The sequence below is a fragment of the Merops nubicus genome, unplaced genomic scaffold (assembly GCF_000691845.1).
Source record: "Merops nubicus isolate BGI_N331 unplaced genomic scaffold, ASM69184v1 scaffold16903, whole genome shotgun sequence".
Lineage (NCBI taxonomy): Eukaryota > Metazoa > Chordata > Aves > Coraciiformes > Meropidae > Merops > Merops nubicus.
In genome coordinates, this window is record NW_008599802.1 from 38190 (window position 1) to 51936 (window position 13747).

At 37.2% G+C, this 13747-nt stretch overlaps 1 protein-coding gene across 2 annotated transcripts in view; it reads left to right on the forward strand.

Annotated features, from left to right (window-relative positions):
* The window catches only part of ZFYVE28 (zinc finger, FYVE domain containing 28), a 78967-nt gene that overhangs the window by 18641 nt on the left and 46579 nt on the right, over positions 1–13747 (forward strand). For both annotated transcript variants that reach the window (XM_008937529.1, XM_008937528.1), the window contains exons 2-6: positions 322–459; positions 3341–3543; positions 5215–5304; positions 6073–6162; positions 9693–9794. In XM_008937529.1, the coding sequence (XP_008935777.1) occupies positions 352–459; positions 3341–3543; positions 5215–5304; positions 6073–6162; positions 9693–9794 (593 nt within the window). In that variant the 5' untranslated portion in view covers positions 322–351. The remainder of the gene's footprint in view (positions 1–321; positions 460–3340; positions 3544–5214; positions 5305–6072; positions 6163–9692; positions 9795–13747) is intronic.

The following is a 13747-nucleotide window of genomic DNA, read 5'->3' on the forward strand; positions in this document are numbered from 1 at the left end:
TATTTACTGATATTTTACAGATAGATAGCTGGAGGTAACAAGCTCTTTAAATCACGCCTTCTCATCAGAAATCCCACTGAAGTAGTCAAAGTTCAGTGCAATGAATCTTGAGAAAGTCTGTATGAAAAGTAGAAAAAGTGGTTTGCCATTCTTCTGTGCAGTATTCTCCTCTGTGTTCTCTGTGTGATGACTGTAAGTTAAATACTGTGTTTTCTCTCTTAATTGATTGGTTCTTCACTAATAAATTCTATTAAGTTAGGAAAAGACTTTTGTGGGATTTCCGTGAGAACGGTATATATGCTATCCTATATTTTACTTCAGGATAATGTTTTGAACATCATAAACCAAATCATGGATGAATGCATTCCACACGAGCGGGCCAACCGAGACTTTTGTGTTAAGTTTCCAGAGGAAATACGCCATGACAACCTTGCAGGACAGCTTTGGTTTGGAGCAGAAGTAAGTCTCATATTTTTGCTACTTGGGGTCAATGGACAACTTGTTGTGGCATAAAGCCAGAATTTTAAAGTGTATCTTGAGACTTTTCTAAAAATGATATATGGAACTACAAAACAAAGTAAACATCTTTGAGAATTTGGCTCTGGATGTTCAGTGGAAGGGGTTCTTTAGCTATGGTTTTGGTATTGGTTGGGCTAAAAGCATCCTGGTTTATTTTTCGTATTTATCTGCTGCCATTATGACCACCTCTTAAAAACTATTCTTTAGTGAGTTAACATCTGATAAATATTCTTGATTTTTAGGGTTTTTTTATAATTAATCCTCATGGGCTATCTGGCATCTCCTGCTTTGAAAATCCTAGAAACCAATAAAGATTATATAACAGAATTGTTTTAGGTTGAAAGTTTATCCACAAAAAATATAAGTGCATACTGTCATTTTATTTTAATTGCTATATTATGCTATAACTCATATTAAACGTACATGACTTGGAACTGACATTTGTTGCACATAACTCCTTTGTTTCATGTGTATGATAAAAATATAATGGTTTCTGTGGAAAACACCACAAAACCGAAAAGTGCAAGTCCACTTCTCTTACCTGTTTTCTCTGACTTGGTTCTACACCAACCTGTAGGAAAGAGGGGGTTTTGTAGTGAATAACCTTTAATTATTTTAACCAAGAGAAGCCTGAAGTGTCATAAAAAAAGGATTTCATGCCCAAGATACTAATTCATTATTATGTATTTCTGCTGGCTAAAAGGAAAAAATAATAGCTATTGTGGCATCTTTAATGATAAACTTGGTGTATTCAGTCTGCTGGCCTGAGGGTGACTTCCAGCACCATGGATCTGTTGAGAGTTGAGGGGGGACTAGTCTGGAGATCCCACCACACAGCAGCGCATTGTGGTGGTGTTCTCAGCTCTGCCTCTCCTGTATTTGAAGCAACCCTTCAGCTCCTGTTATTATCCATTCTTTTCTCTACCAGTTCCTCCTTTCATTTTGAAGAGCATGCCCTCCATCAATCATCCTTATCTTGTTCAGTCCAACATGCCTCCGTGTAGTTCTGTTTCTGAAACGTTCCTTGACAGTGGTTAATTGTAGGCTCCTCTGAGTCAGGGAAGTCCCACGTAAAATTGACAAAATTAATTTGATATGTCAATGTTTTTTAATCCTGTCCTCAGCAAAAACAGCAGTTTTTATTCTTAGTATCATGTGACCTATCACTGCCATCGTTCAGGTAACACCATGCTCTGTTGTGAAATGCTGTCACATGTTGGCTTGATGGTGGTTCCTTGGTACTTCAGTAGGAGAAGATGGGGTCATTCTTTCTGCAAGTGTCCATGATGAATCCCTGTGAATCCTGTTATTCTTTCTTACTCTGAGGGACTAACAAATTGGGATTACAGACACAAGCAAACCAACAGGAAAGATGCCAGCCAATGTTGTAACTTCTCCTTGCCTTGTGGAAAATGCTTGAGGGAAAACACTGAGACAGCCAGTACCTTCCAAGAGGAAAAAAAAAAAGTCTCTTTATTCACTGTTTGTGTTACACAAGCCAATGCTTTTACTCTTTCCAAATCAAACTTTCACCCTCTCCAAACCAACAGGCTGGAGAGACCTGTTGGTTTTGGAGAAAGTAATATATGCAGTGATGAAGTAATGCTAATTCATACTATTCTAGATACTCTCCTCCTGTAAATTTATACAGTAAGGAGGACTGTAGGAACTGTTCTGAATGTACACTTGTGTGTCCTTGTCAGTGTAATCGCTCTGACTTACCAGACTGAGCATACCTACCAACAGGTAAGACTTGCCTTATCCATATTTTCCCCCAAATACTCCTTTGGCTGGTAAAGAGGTGAGAACATGAGCTTCTCTGAGTGCCTCTAAAACAAAAATCAATCCATCAGGCTGCTGAGCAAGGGCTGGGATTGCAGGACCACCATCCAGGAGAGGGAAGGGACACACAACTGCAAATGGAGATTTATTTTTTTATTTTTAAAAAAGATAACTTTGAGACTAGAACAACCTTGTTTATTTTCAGGTAATACAAATTTTCCACTAATACAGCAAGTATGATTTATATCATTGCTTGTTGTCTTCCAAATGTATCTGAGGGAATAAAGCCAGCAGTAGAGTTTATTAAAGAGCTTGATTTTAATTCAAAAAAGTTTTATTAATGTGTTACAGTAAAAAATCAACTTCTGCTGTCTGAGGGAGATCATGTATAACTCTTGAGGCAAGTGGTCTCTTAAATAGCTACTTTCCAGAAACTGAAGGGGAATAATCACTCTGTGACCTGGTTTTATGTTCTTTCCTCTAAAATGTATGGACAGCTTCTGTGGGAGTCAGGATACTGGCCTAGCTGCATAGCTGGTCTGATAGCCAGTATGACCAAGTTTACCTGCAAAAGGCGTCCTGGCTGTAGAATTTCTTCTTTTTAAGGAATGGGTTTATTTTACTAAATCAAGCCATCTGTCCTGGAGCAAAAGAGTCCGTGGATCATACTTTAGCTGGGTTCACATCCCTCTTACACAAGCAATCCCTGTGTACCTAGACTATGTATCGTACCAACACTTAATACCTAACTAGTGGGAGAAGAGCTTTTATAAGTTCTTCTGTCAGCTCTGTGGTTCTTGCTCTTGAATGTCTTCCCATTCTCATGTATCCCTGACTGAGCTTCTCCCTAACCTTTTATGTGAAGGCTCATGACTCTTAGCATATCAGTATTAAATCTCTCATTAGTTTAATAATTTGCAACAGATTTTCTAAGTACTGCCTTTCTCAGAAATATTTAATAACACATATATTGTGCTTTTTTTAAGATAGAAGTAGCTTTGTAAAAATTAATGTTTTTCTCTCCTGATGTATTTCGTAGTGTTTGGCCGCTGGTTCGATCATCATGAATCGTGAAATTGAGAGTATGGCTATGAGGCCGTTGGCCAAGGATCTGACCCGGAGCCTAGAGGAAGTCAGAAATATCATTCGTGACCAGGCCTTAAGGGATTTGAACCTTTACACAGAAAAAATGAAAGATTCACTCAAGCACTTTGATGTCCTTTTTGCTGAATTTGAATTAAGGTAAAATATCTGAAGTAAATGAGTATTGGCTTGGCTACTACAGCTGTTGTGTGGCTTGTTGGTTTTTGGAAGTTGGCTGATTTGTTGTGCTTTCTTTTTCTGGAAAAAGCATGTAATTTTTTTATCATAGTGTTTGAATTCCTCAGTAATTCTTTGTATTGTTACTTTTCCTTCCAGTGTAGCAATAATGAAAAGAAAATTTAATAGCTTTTTAGCAATCAACGTTTGCTCTCTTCAACTAAACTATAATCTTCTATTTGCATACTGGCATATGGCATTTGAGGGAGGTTTTCCAAGACACAAAAGGAAGCTGTAAATCTCTTCCATTAATGTTTTCTTTGTCAGAGGAAAGGCAACAAATAAGAGATGTTAAGAATAAAAAAAAAAGATAAATAGTTTTGAGATTATGAGGCCTTGTTCTCTTGTGCTTAGAGATACAAGCAAGATGTACCCAGTGAATTTAAGAAGGCCAAGTGAAATCTGATGAAGGAAGTGCTTTTACATAAGCCGTATTTAACCACAGGAATTCACTGATTTAAAAACTTGTGATTGAAAAATAGATTGGAGGTTTATAACAAAAATAGCTGACCAAATCTCGTAATTCAGAATTTAAGCCAACTTCCTGCGTGAGTGAGATTTTTGTGGGGGGGAGCATAGTTACAGACAGGATACTGGACAAGGTTATCTATGGATCTAATATAATACAGCCTTTCCTACTCTCAGAACAGATTTTTTAGAATTAGGTAGTGGTTTATATTTTTCTTGGGAATAATCCATAGACTGTCTTGTCTCCCGTTACTGTTTGCCCTTCCTCAGTATTTATACTTTATTATTTTACTCAGGTAGTCATTTTTTTCTGATTCTAAAAGAATATCTTTATACTGTTAAAATAAATAAAAAAAAAAATTCGTTTAAAACACTGGCTAGAATGATGCTTCTAAGTGTGACTTTGAGTGCAGACACTGATGACAATCAGTAACTGGTTCTTGACGGTGCCTGGGCAGAATTTCTGGCCTGTCCATACCAACTGTCCATACCAATTCTCTAGATACAGCACTTTTCTTTGTCATTGGTTTGCAAAGGGCTTTCCCTCCCTGTGTCACGTGTAGTCTACCAATGACTAAGTAATGCAGTGACAGAAAACCACTTACTTTTACCAGTGTTTCTTGCCTTGTGAATTAGTGTTTTGCATGTAGTTCCCCTTGGAAGCAAGGGCAACTTTTAAGTCTCCTGAGTTGTCTTTGCTGGGTAACTGAATTTCATCTGTTTCACATAAAACCTTACTAGATATAAAATGTGAATTTTAGGCAGATTTTTTTTTCTTAAGGAAAACTAGAGTAACGTGATCTAACTTTGAGGTGCAGAAATAAAGATCCTTCTAAGACCTACCTTCACATGCCACAGTATGGAGTTGTGATTGCTAGATGTAGGTATTTACATTTCTGAATTACTACTGAGTTCCACTGCCTCAATCTGCAGTAAGTAAATCAGCTGCATTTCTTACAGATTCTTACAGTGTACAATTTTCATAGTGAGTGCTGCCAAAATAAATACAGAATGGGACAGGAAAGGTTGGGTTTCTGAGATGTTTTGTCCTGGGTTTGATTTTCTTTATAATATGATTTATTAAAGCATGTGACATAGTAGTACATTATTTTATAATCTTTGCAGTTATGTGTCAGCCATGGTACCTGTCAAGTCTCCAAAAGAATATTATGTACAGCAAGAGGTAATCGTACTTTTCTGTGAAACTGTGGAGAGGTAAGAATTTCAAGTACTGGATTTTCATTTCTGTGTTTTCTCTCACTCTGAGCTTTTGTAGGAACACTTTAACTGTAGTCTTTAAGAAGCCTCATAAAACACCAGATATTTTGCTTTTCCCAGTACAAAGTTAAAAAGCATTAAGCATGCATGCCAGGCACAAGTCTATGCTTTTTTTCTTTCCTAGACAAAATCCCAAAGTTAATAACCCAACAATAACAACATTGTTGGTATATGTAGTTATAGATGTGTAAATGAAAGCTAAGCATTTAAATAACCTAAATCTGTTTAAGGTGTCAAGACTTAATGATATTTCAAGCAGGAGTACATGGGGAGATGATTCAAATCATCTGTGAGCCTCTAGTGATTATCATAAAGAACTTGTAAACACTCTTTAAAATCTTAGAGGACTAGAGTTTTACTCCCTATATGAAGAGATGATGTGTTAAAAGAGGAAAAAAATAAACAAAAAACCACCAACCACATCAATTTCTAAGTTCTTTTAGGAGTATAAGGTGATAAGAAAAAATATAATTTCTCTGGCATGTACTGTGTTGAAGACCTTTTCTGTTTGGCTTGTTTAGCTTTGGTTTTCTTTTTTCACCTGTGACAGAGGAACTAGCCTAGCAGGGGGGCAGTAGGCTGGAACAGCATGTGAAATTCCCAGCTCCAGTGAGGTTTTGACCAGTTCAACACTGTTGTTTTCCTGTTGAAATGTATTGTTCAAGAGTTTGATCTCTTACTAAATTATCTTATTATTCTGCCTAGAGCCTTAAGGCTTGGATACCTCACTCAAGATATGATAGATGATTATGAACCAGCTTTAATGTTTACAATTCCAAGATTAGCCATTGTATGGTAAGTCATTGTTTTAACTATGCTCTGCCTCATTTAAAGATTTATTGAAGATTTCAAAGCTTTGGTTCTGAATTTGACATTTTTTGTCACCTAAGTTTGCTTGTACTTTCCGTAAAATAAGAAAAAGAAAAAAAGATTATTTTGCTCTGTTATAAATCATTACCAGTCGCATGTAGAATATCAAGAGGAAATAAAGAAAAGAGAAGGTAGAACTCTAAAGATAGAAGACAGGAACCAAGAACAATTGGTCAGTCATCCTTCAGGAGGGGAAAAAAAAAATTTAAGAATATCAGTCTAGGGAATGTCACATTGTCATAAATATTTTTTGAATATACCACGTCTTTTGTGTCACTTAAAAATACGACCTAAGGATACAAGTCTTGAAAACCAAAAGCTTCCAACAGAATTTTTTTTTTTTTTAATGGCTGTAGGTTCGAAAGGAATTGTCATGACACTGCATTGTGACCTCTGAGTTAGGCTTAATCTTTTTCAAGGAAAGTATTAACTTATGTGTAGGTTTGTGCCCTGTATTGACCCCTCAAGACAACTAAATTAAAACAGTGTTTCTACTTTATGCAGTTTATGCAATATTGAAGAAATCAGATTTATTTTTCCAATGAGTCTTCATGTTTGAATAAGACAGCAGTTTCTCTGGAGTAAAGCCAGCATTAATTTTAATATTTTACCATTGTGAATGTTTTAATGCTAGGTAATATAAGTAGTATAATTGAGGGAAATAAGAAACCTCAAATCCTGAGTGTAATACACTTCTCCTCAGGAAGTCTCTCTGGCCCATTGTTCCTGTTAAGTAGGATATTGTCTGTAACTGTCATTCTAAAAATAATAGTAATAATCTGATTACTAAAGACAACGGGAATGTGAGATCTCAGTTTGAAGCTGCTAGAAGACACTATGAATAACACAACATAACTAACTAAAACCAAGTGCTCTCTGGAAGATACCCCATGTCAATACCAAATTCCAAAGGACAACAGAGAAAGAGGAGAAAAAAGTATAATTGCTCCTAAGTATCCAGTGATTTGAAAATGAAACGCTATCATATGAAGTTCCACAGAAAAACTACACCATCCAGATGGTGGTGTCTGGAAGAAAGGCAAGACTTATTTGGATCATCAAAGGAGAAGCCTTTCAGTGCAAGACAGATGCAATGCCAAGTTGTCATGTTCTTGCTGTGTGTCTTAATGAGAAGGATGAGCCTGGAGTAAGAATTGCTGCATCACCTTGGTTTAAGGAAAGCTTTAAGGAATACTTTTCAGAGTCGTTTTCTTGTAAGTTGTTTTTTTCAGACATCAGCTTACTGTAGATGTTATACAGTGTTCATTGCCTAGGATGTTAGGAGGTATCAGTGAACTTCAAAGCCAGTAGGAAATACCAAGACATGCTTCTTCCCAGTGTTTAGTTCTTTCCATGTTAGAACTGTGCTGAAGCTTCGACTCAGAGCTCTTTCAAATGTCATAGATATACAGAGGCCATTTCATTTCAAAGCCTAAAAAAGGCTTATGAGAAAGATGGGGACCATCTTTTTAGCAGGACTTGTTGTGATAGGACAAGAGGTAATGGTTTTAAACTAAGTGTAAATTGAGACTAGATTTAAGGAAGAAATCTTTTATACTGGGGGTACTGAAGCACTGGAACAAGTAGCCCAGAGAGTTGGTGGAAGCCAGATCCCTAGAAACATTTAAGGTGAGGTTGGACATGGCTCTTAGCAACCTGATTTAGTTAAAGACACTTCTGCTTACTGCAGGGGGGTTGGACTAGATGACCTTCAAAGGTCCCTTCCAACCCAAAGCGTTCTATGATCCTATAATCAGTTGTTTTGTCATGCTCTAGGCCGCTGTTTTTTTTCCTCTGAAAATTAAGCGGATGAAATGAGAACTGTACCTGAAAGCCAAAAGTGGTGATTTTACATCAGTTAAAAGTTTGGTGAGAGTAGCCTTGAGCTTCTACTCAGCCAAGTAACATTTGTTTAGGCAGAATGTAGGATATGAATCAGCAATAACTACTTTAATTTGTGGCTGCCTGCTTGTTGAAGCTCAAAAAGCTTACAAGAAATTAAGTGTGTATCCTTGGTAACAGGATAATTGTCTTACACCACCAAAAAAAAAAAAAACCTCATGCTTGCAAAAGAAGCAAGTTTTCTCTCTGTTCTCTGCTCCTGCCCTCAAAACCCTAGTCCCCAAAGAAGTGTTGATCAAGTTTAGTAGTTGGATTTCTCAGACCCTCTGTTACTTTGACAATTCTGAACTTTCTGATGGCCATCTTCCAGCCTCATGGGAGACCATGGTACTCTTCTGGTACCAGGGCATAAGCCAGGCTCTGGGTTCATAAAAAGAAGAAAGAGAGCAGTATTTCCCAGATGGTGAACAGAGTGTAAGTGGTCCTTTTTTTTTTTTAATACTTCATATAACTTGTGACATCAGCTTTGCTGCCGCTGTGTTTCAGAGGGTCTTCAGTGGTCACACGGGTGCTTGCTAGCAAACAGCCTATGAGCAAGAGGCATCGACAGTCTTGGTAGGCTCCTGAGGGTCCCTGTTACTCTGGGTTACTTGGATGCAGAGTAGCTAGAAAGCTCCTTGAAGCAACATATTATTTGAGTTTAATAAAGGGAATACACCTTTGAAATTCTTTGGGTAACTGAGCACTGACTGTAAGGGCAAGAAGGGGAAAATGGCCTGGGAAATAGAAAACTTATGTAATCTTCAGTGTGAGAATGTGCAATCCATTTGCTTTTGAGAAACATATGTTGTTTTTGCAGTGGGCAGAGGATTAAAGTTTTAAGCAGAGCGGTGCCTGCTGTGGGTGGAATCCACTCAGACACAGTGCAGTGTGATGCAGCAGGCAGAGCAAAGAAGGTGAATTTTGTTCAATCTGTGACACCCAAACGGTTGTTAGTAGTGGGTAGGAGGAACTGTTGAGGTGTCTGCAGTGAAGGTACATGGAGACTTCCAGGATCATGAAATTACCTCTTTCCAGGGAAATTTCTACAACTGCTGAGTTGATTTAGAAGCACAGTATTATCAAAATGTGTTTTATGTGATTTAGGAAATGTGTTTTTCTTTTTTACCACATGTTTATACCAGGCTGTACTTATCTTAGAGGTAAAAAGTAGGAACTTAAGAGTCAAGTATCTAACGTAGGAGTTATTTAGACTGGAAAGAAAAAGCCATTTTCAGTCTCTCAAGTCGGTGCACTTTCCCCAGCTTACCTGATAATCACTTCGTTTTTGTTATGGGTCAACCACAGCAGTGAAATAAATGTATGTTCTTCCCTTTATGGTTCCACTGCTTCTCCTCTCATGTTTAAGAGGGCATGGAGAGAGGGGAGATCATTTTTCTATTGCTTTAGATAGCATTTAATTCTAACTGTGGGTAAGACAAAAGTAAGATAACAATATGTAACTTGAGTGTCATTCTAATGTTTATTACAGTTTCCCTTCTGATCCCTTTAGTAGTTGCTCTGTGTAATGAAATTTTCATTTTTGTCTGTTCGTGCATGTGTTGGAATTACAGTGGCCTTGTTGTCTACTCCGAGGGACCATTAAACTTGGACCATAAACCAGAAGATATGTCTGAACTTTTCAGACCCTTTCACACTTTGCTAAGAAAAATAAGGCAAGTAATAAATAATGGTTTTAACTGCCTCTCTTCTGAGGCCTGAAAAAGAATTTATAAGTATTTAGAAAAGTGTTTCTGTTTGTATTGTTAACTACAAACTGCATTTTCCTCTCATCTTCTTGATATGCCCATGAAATAACTAAAACTAGTTTATCATTTCATGGGAGTTTTCTGAGCTTTTCATCTCTTTGTGATAGCTTTTTCATGAATATCATTTTATTACATTTCAGATTTGCCTCATGGTTGGATGATGCCTGAAATGCTAAAGTTGAAGTTTATTTTTGGGAGATCCTGTTTCTAATTAGCATCAATGTTTCTGCTTAAACAGGCTTATTACATTTTCTCATCTTGTGATTGAATACTCAGATCATTCTTAATCTAATAGAAGTTACTATTAAACTTTCATATTGTGGATCTGGTTTTACAGGATGGATCATTTTATATATCCCTCTTTTCACAGCGCTTCCGTCTTGGTAACCAAGATGTGGGCTTTGACTCAGGTATAAAGAGCATAGAGTATTCTTTTTTTCCTAGTTGAGGTCTTTAGAAGACTATCTATTACTTTGGAGATATAGTGTTATATCTTTAAAGGAACTTTATATTAATTATCAATATTTATCTGGGTGTGTTAACCCCCACTTTCTAAATCTGTAAGCCCTGTTATTTTCTTAGAATTCAAGTTCACATATCAGCTGAAAGTTTTGTTCCTGAAAATCTCTGGAGATAATGTGGCAGAAGTTTTTTCTTTCCTTAGTCAAATTTTCACCTGTTTATCACCTTCTCTGTATGTCATGACGACGGTTTGGTGTAAGAATAGTTTTCACCTAAGTTTTTTCCAGATTAATCTTCTCTCACCTGTTAGAGGTGAGGCATCTCCTGAGTTCTCCCTCAACTGCAAATCCTGTCAGGGATGGTGCAGAGAGGAGCCTATTTCTGTAGTTAGTTTTTATGAATGTTCAGACCACATCCTTTTGTGTCCCTTGAAATTTTTCCTAGTATTTCTGTCTGGAAGTGATAAAGTTTTATTTTTATCTACATTAATGGTATTCATATTGAAATCTCAGAATTCAAATTGACAAATCGGCATGTTTGGCAGTGGATTTTTTTTAGTGATTAAGATTTTATAAACGCTGAGTAAAGAACTACAATAAGAACTGAGGAGCAAAACTTAATTTGAGGGGTGGGGAGGGAAACTTAAATGGTACTGAAGCTTAGAAAGTCCATTAAAATAACCTTATTCCTAATATATGACTATCACAGAAAGTTTCACCACCATTCCACTGACTACCTAAAGCCAAAAGAATATTTAAAAGCTAATATACTTCTCATAATCTGTACTTTCTGCTTACTCTAAACATTTCACAACACGGAAAATGAAAATCAATTAAGTCAGTTTATTGCTTAGTCCATTTAATTTTCACTTACTCTGAATTTACTGCATGGGTTGAAAACACATGAGTAAAATGCTTGTTTGTTCAATAACTATAGTTTTCAGTGCACGCCTCAAAATGAAATGACTCTTTCAGATTAGTTTTTGGAAAAAGTTCTGTTATACTTTAAGATGTATTTATTCTGTCACGTGAACATTAAGAAATGGGATTTCAGTTGTCTGGCAGACAAGTTCACGATGTTCTTGGTGAGCCATACTGGTTTTAGCTAGGATAGAGCTAATTTTCTTCACAGAAGTTAGTACGGAACTGTGTTTGGGATTTGTGCTGGAAACTGTTGGTAAGACAGGGCTGGTTTAACTCTTGCTGGGCAGTGCTTACACAGAGTCGAGGCCTTTTCTGCTCCTCACACCATCCCAACAGCGAGTAGGCTGGGGGTGCACAAGAACTTGGGAGGGGACACAGCTGGGACAGCTGACCCCAACTGACCAAAGGGATATTCCAGACTGTATGATGTCATGCTGAGCACAGAAACCTGGGGAAGGAGGAGGAAGGGTGGGGAGATTCAGAGTGATGGCATTTTGTCTTCCCAAGTAACTGTTACATGTGAAAGAGTGCTGCTTTCCTGGAGACGGCTGAACACCTGCCTGCTGAGGGGCAGTAGGGAATGAATTCCTTGTTTGGTTTTGCTTGTGCGCAGCTTTTGCTTTACTAGGGAGAAAAAGACAGTTTAACAGGTTTTGTCACTTTGACTCTTCTGATTCTTTCCCCTTTGCCAACACGTGGGATTGAGCAAGTAGTTGTGTGGGGTTTAGTTGCCAGCTGGGGTTAAACCGCAGCACTGCAATAGTATCTATCAGAGCAAAAATGTAAGAAAGTTGAGATGTAATGCAATGCAAAATTTTATATCTAGCAGGCTCTGTATTGAAGGAATATCAAGGACCTCAAACGAAAGAACTGGACTCAAAAGATCCTTTAGTAATATTCTTGAATTAAAACCACATTGAATGAAAATAGCCATGAAATACAAATAAGTGTGCAGTTCATGTAGGATAATTAAATTACTTTTCAAAGTACCTAGAATTTAATTTTTTGTTATCACTTTTTTTTAACTCATCAGGCTGCAATAAATGTTCACAGAAACTTATACAGGAAGATCAAGTGAGATATTTGATACTTATATTTTTGCTCCTCAGCAAAAAAAGAACATTTTTTCCAGGAGCCTTTCTGCAGTCTTCGTCACCAATAGTTAAGGCATGAAAATAGATTCCAGTAGTCTTCAGTTAACATAGTTGCATCCTGTATCAGTTGTGTGCCTGTTGTTAAAATATAGAACATCATCTTAGTGCAGGATATGATAATACCCCAGAAAATTTCTCTGTAAAGTTCTATAACTTTTTAGCCAACAAAATCTTCTAATGCGTGGAGTAAGATCCAATATACATCTGGTTATTTTGTAGGATTACAGGTAGTTTTAAAGCTGTATTATCCTAAAACATCCCTCATGTTAGAAGCAATGCTGAGTACTGTGTTTATGTGGATTCATACAATTAAATCAGAATTAGCAGAGAAAAATACCAATTGGATATGAAGATTTTTGGTGTCCTGTTGGTGGTTGGCAACACTGAATGCAGTGCAGCTTATGGAGACTCTCTGAGCAAAACCAATAAGGCTTCTTGTTTACAGTTTGGTAAGGTTGAGCAGCAAATGATGACTTTGAATGTTTTAATGCCGAAGCTATATGCTTATGTTGACTTTTATTTTAGGTGTAAAACATCAGAATTGTTATTTTATACATTTACCAATGCATAATTATAAAGTAGTGTTATATCTGTTCCTGTTAAACTAAGGTGTTTGAGCCATTTCTGCCAAACTACTATAATCTGCCTAGTAAGTATACAAAGCATATCATCTGGTATATGCATAACTATTTAATTTAGCTGCCCATGACACTGAAAATTCTTGTGATAAAATATTACCTATACTGTATATACATTTGAGGCTGCTATACAGAGATTTTTCATAGATGAGCAGAATTGGGATTTTGTAGTACTTCTTAGTTCTGCCCTTTTTTCAGAGTCCTCTGCTTGCCTGGTGCTTGTTTCTGGTCCATTACAATTGATGGCAGGGTCCCTGTGGATTTTAGTGGTGCAGAAGCAGGGAGATTGCAGATCAAGTGGTGCAGAATAAGATCACACCATTTTAAGTACACTGGTGCCTTTTTATGTTACTGACTAGAAATCAAATGTGGCGTAGCTGTTGTCCATGTGTTAAAGAATGGTGAGAGGGGGCTGGGTGTGTAAAACACTTTATACTTTTAAAGTGTGCACAGAGGTTGGGGGAAAGATTGTAGTTTTTCCAAGATGACTGTGTTGAAAACTTTGAGTTGATTTAAAACTTCTGCAGTAAAGGAAGTACCAGTGATATTTGTTATATATCGGTGTTGGTTTCTCAGTGTTGATCTATCAGAGCAGATCTGTGGACTTTGGTCTGCTCAACTCAGCTGAGCACTGCAGAAGCAGGGGGATGCAAACTGCATTCCTGTACCTGCATCATGTTCTA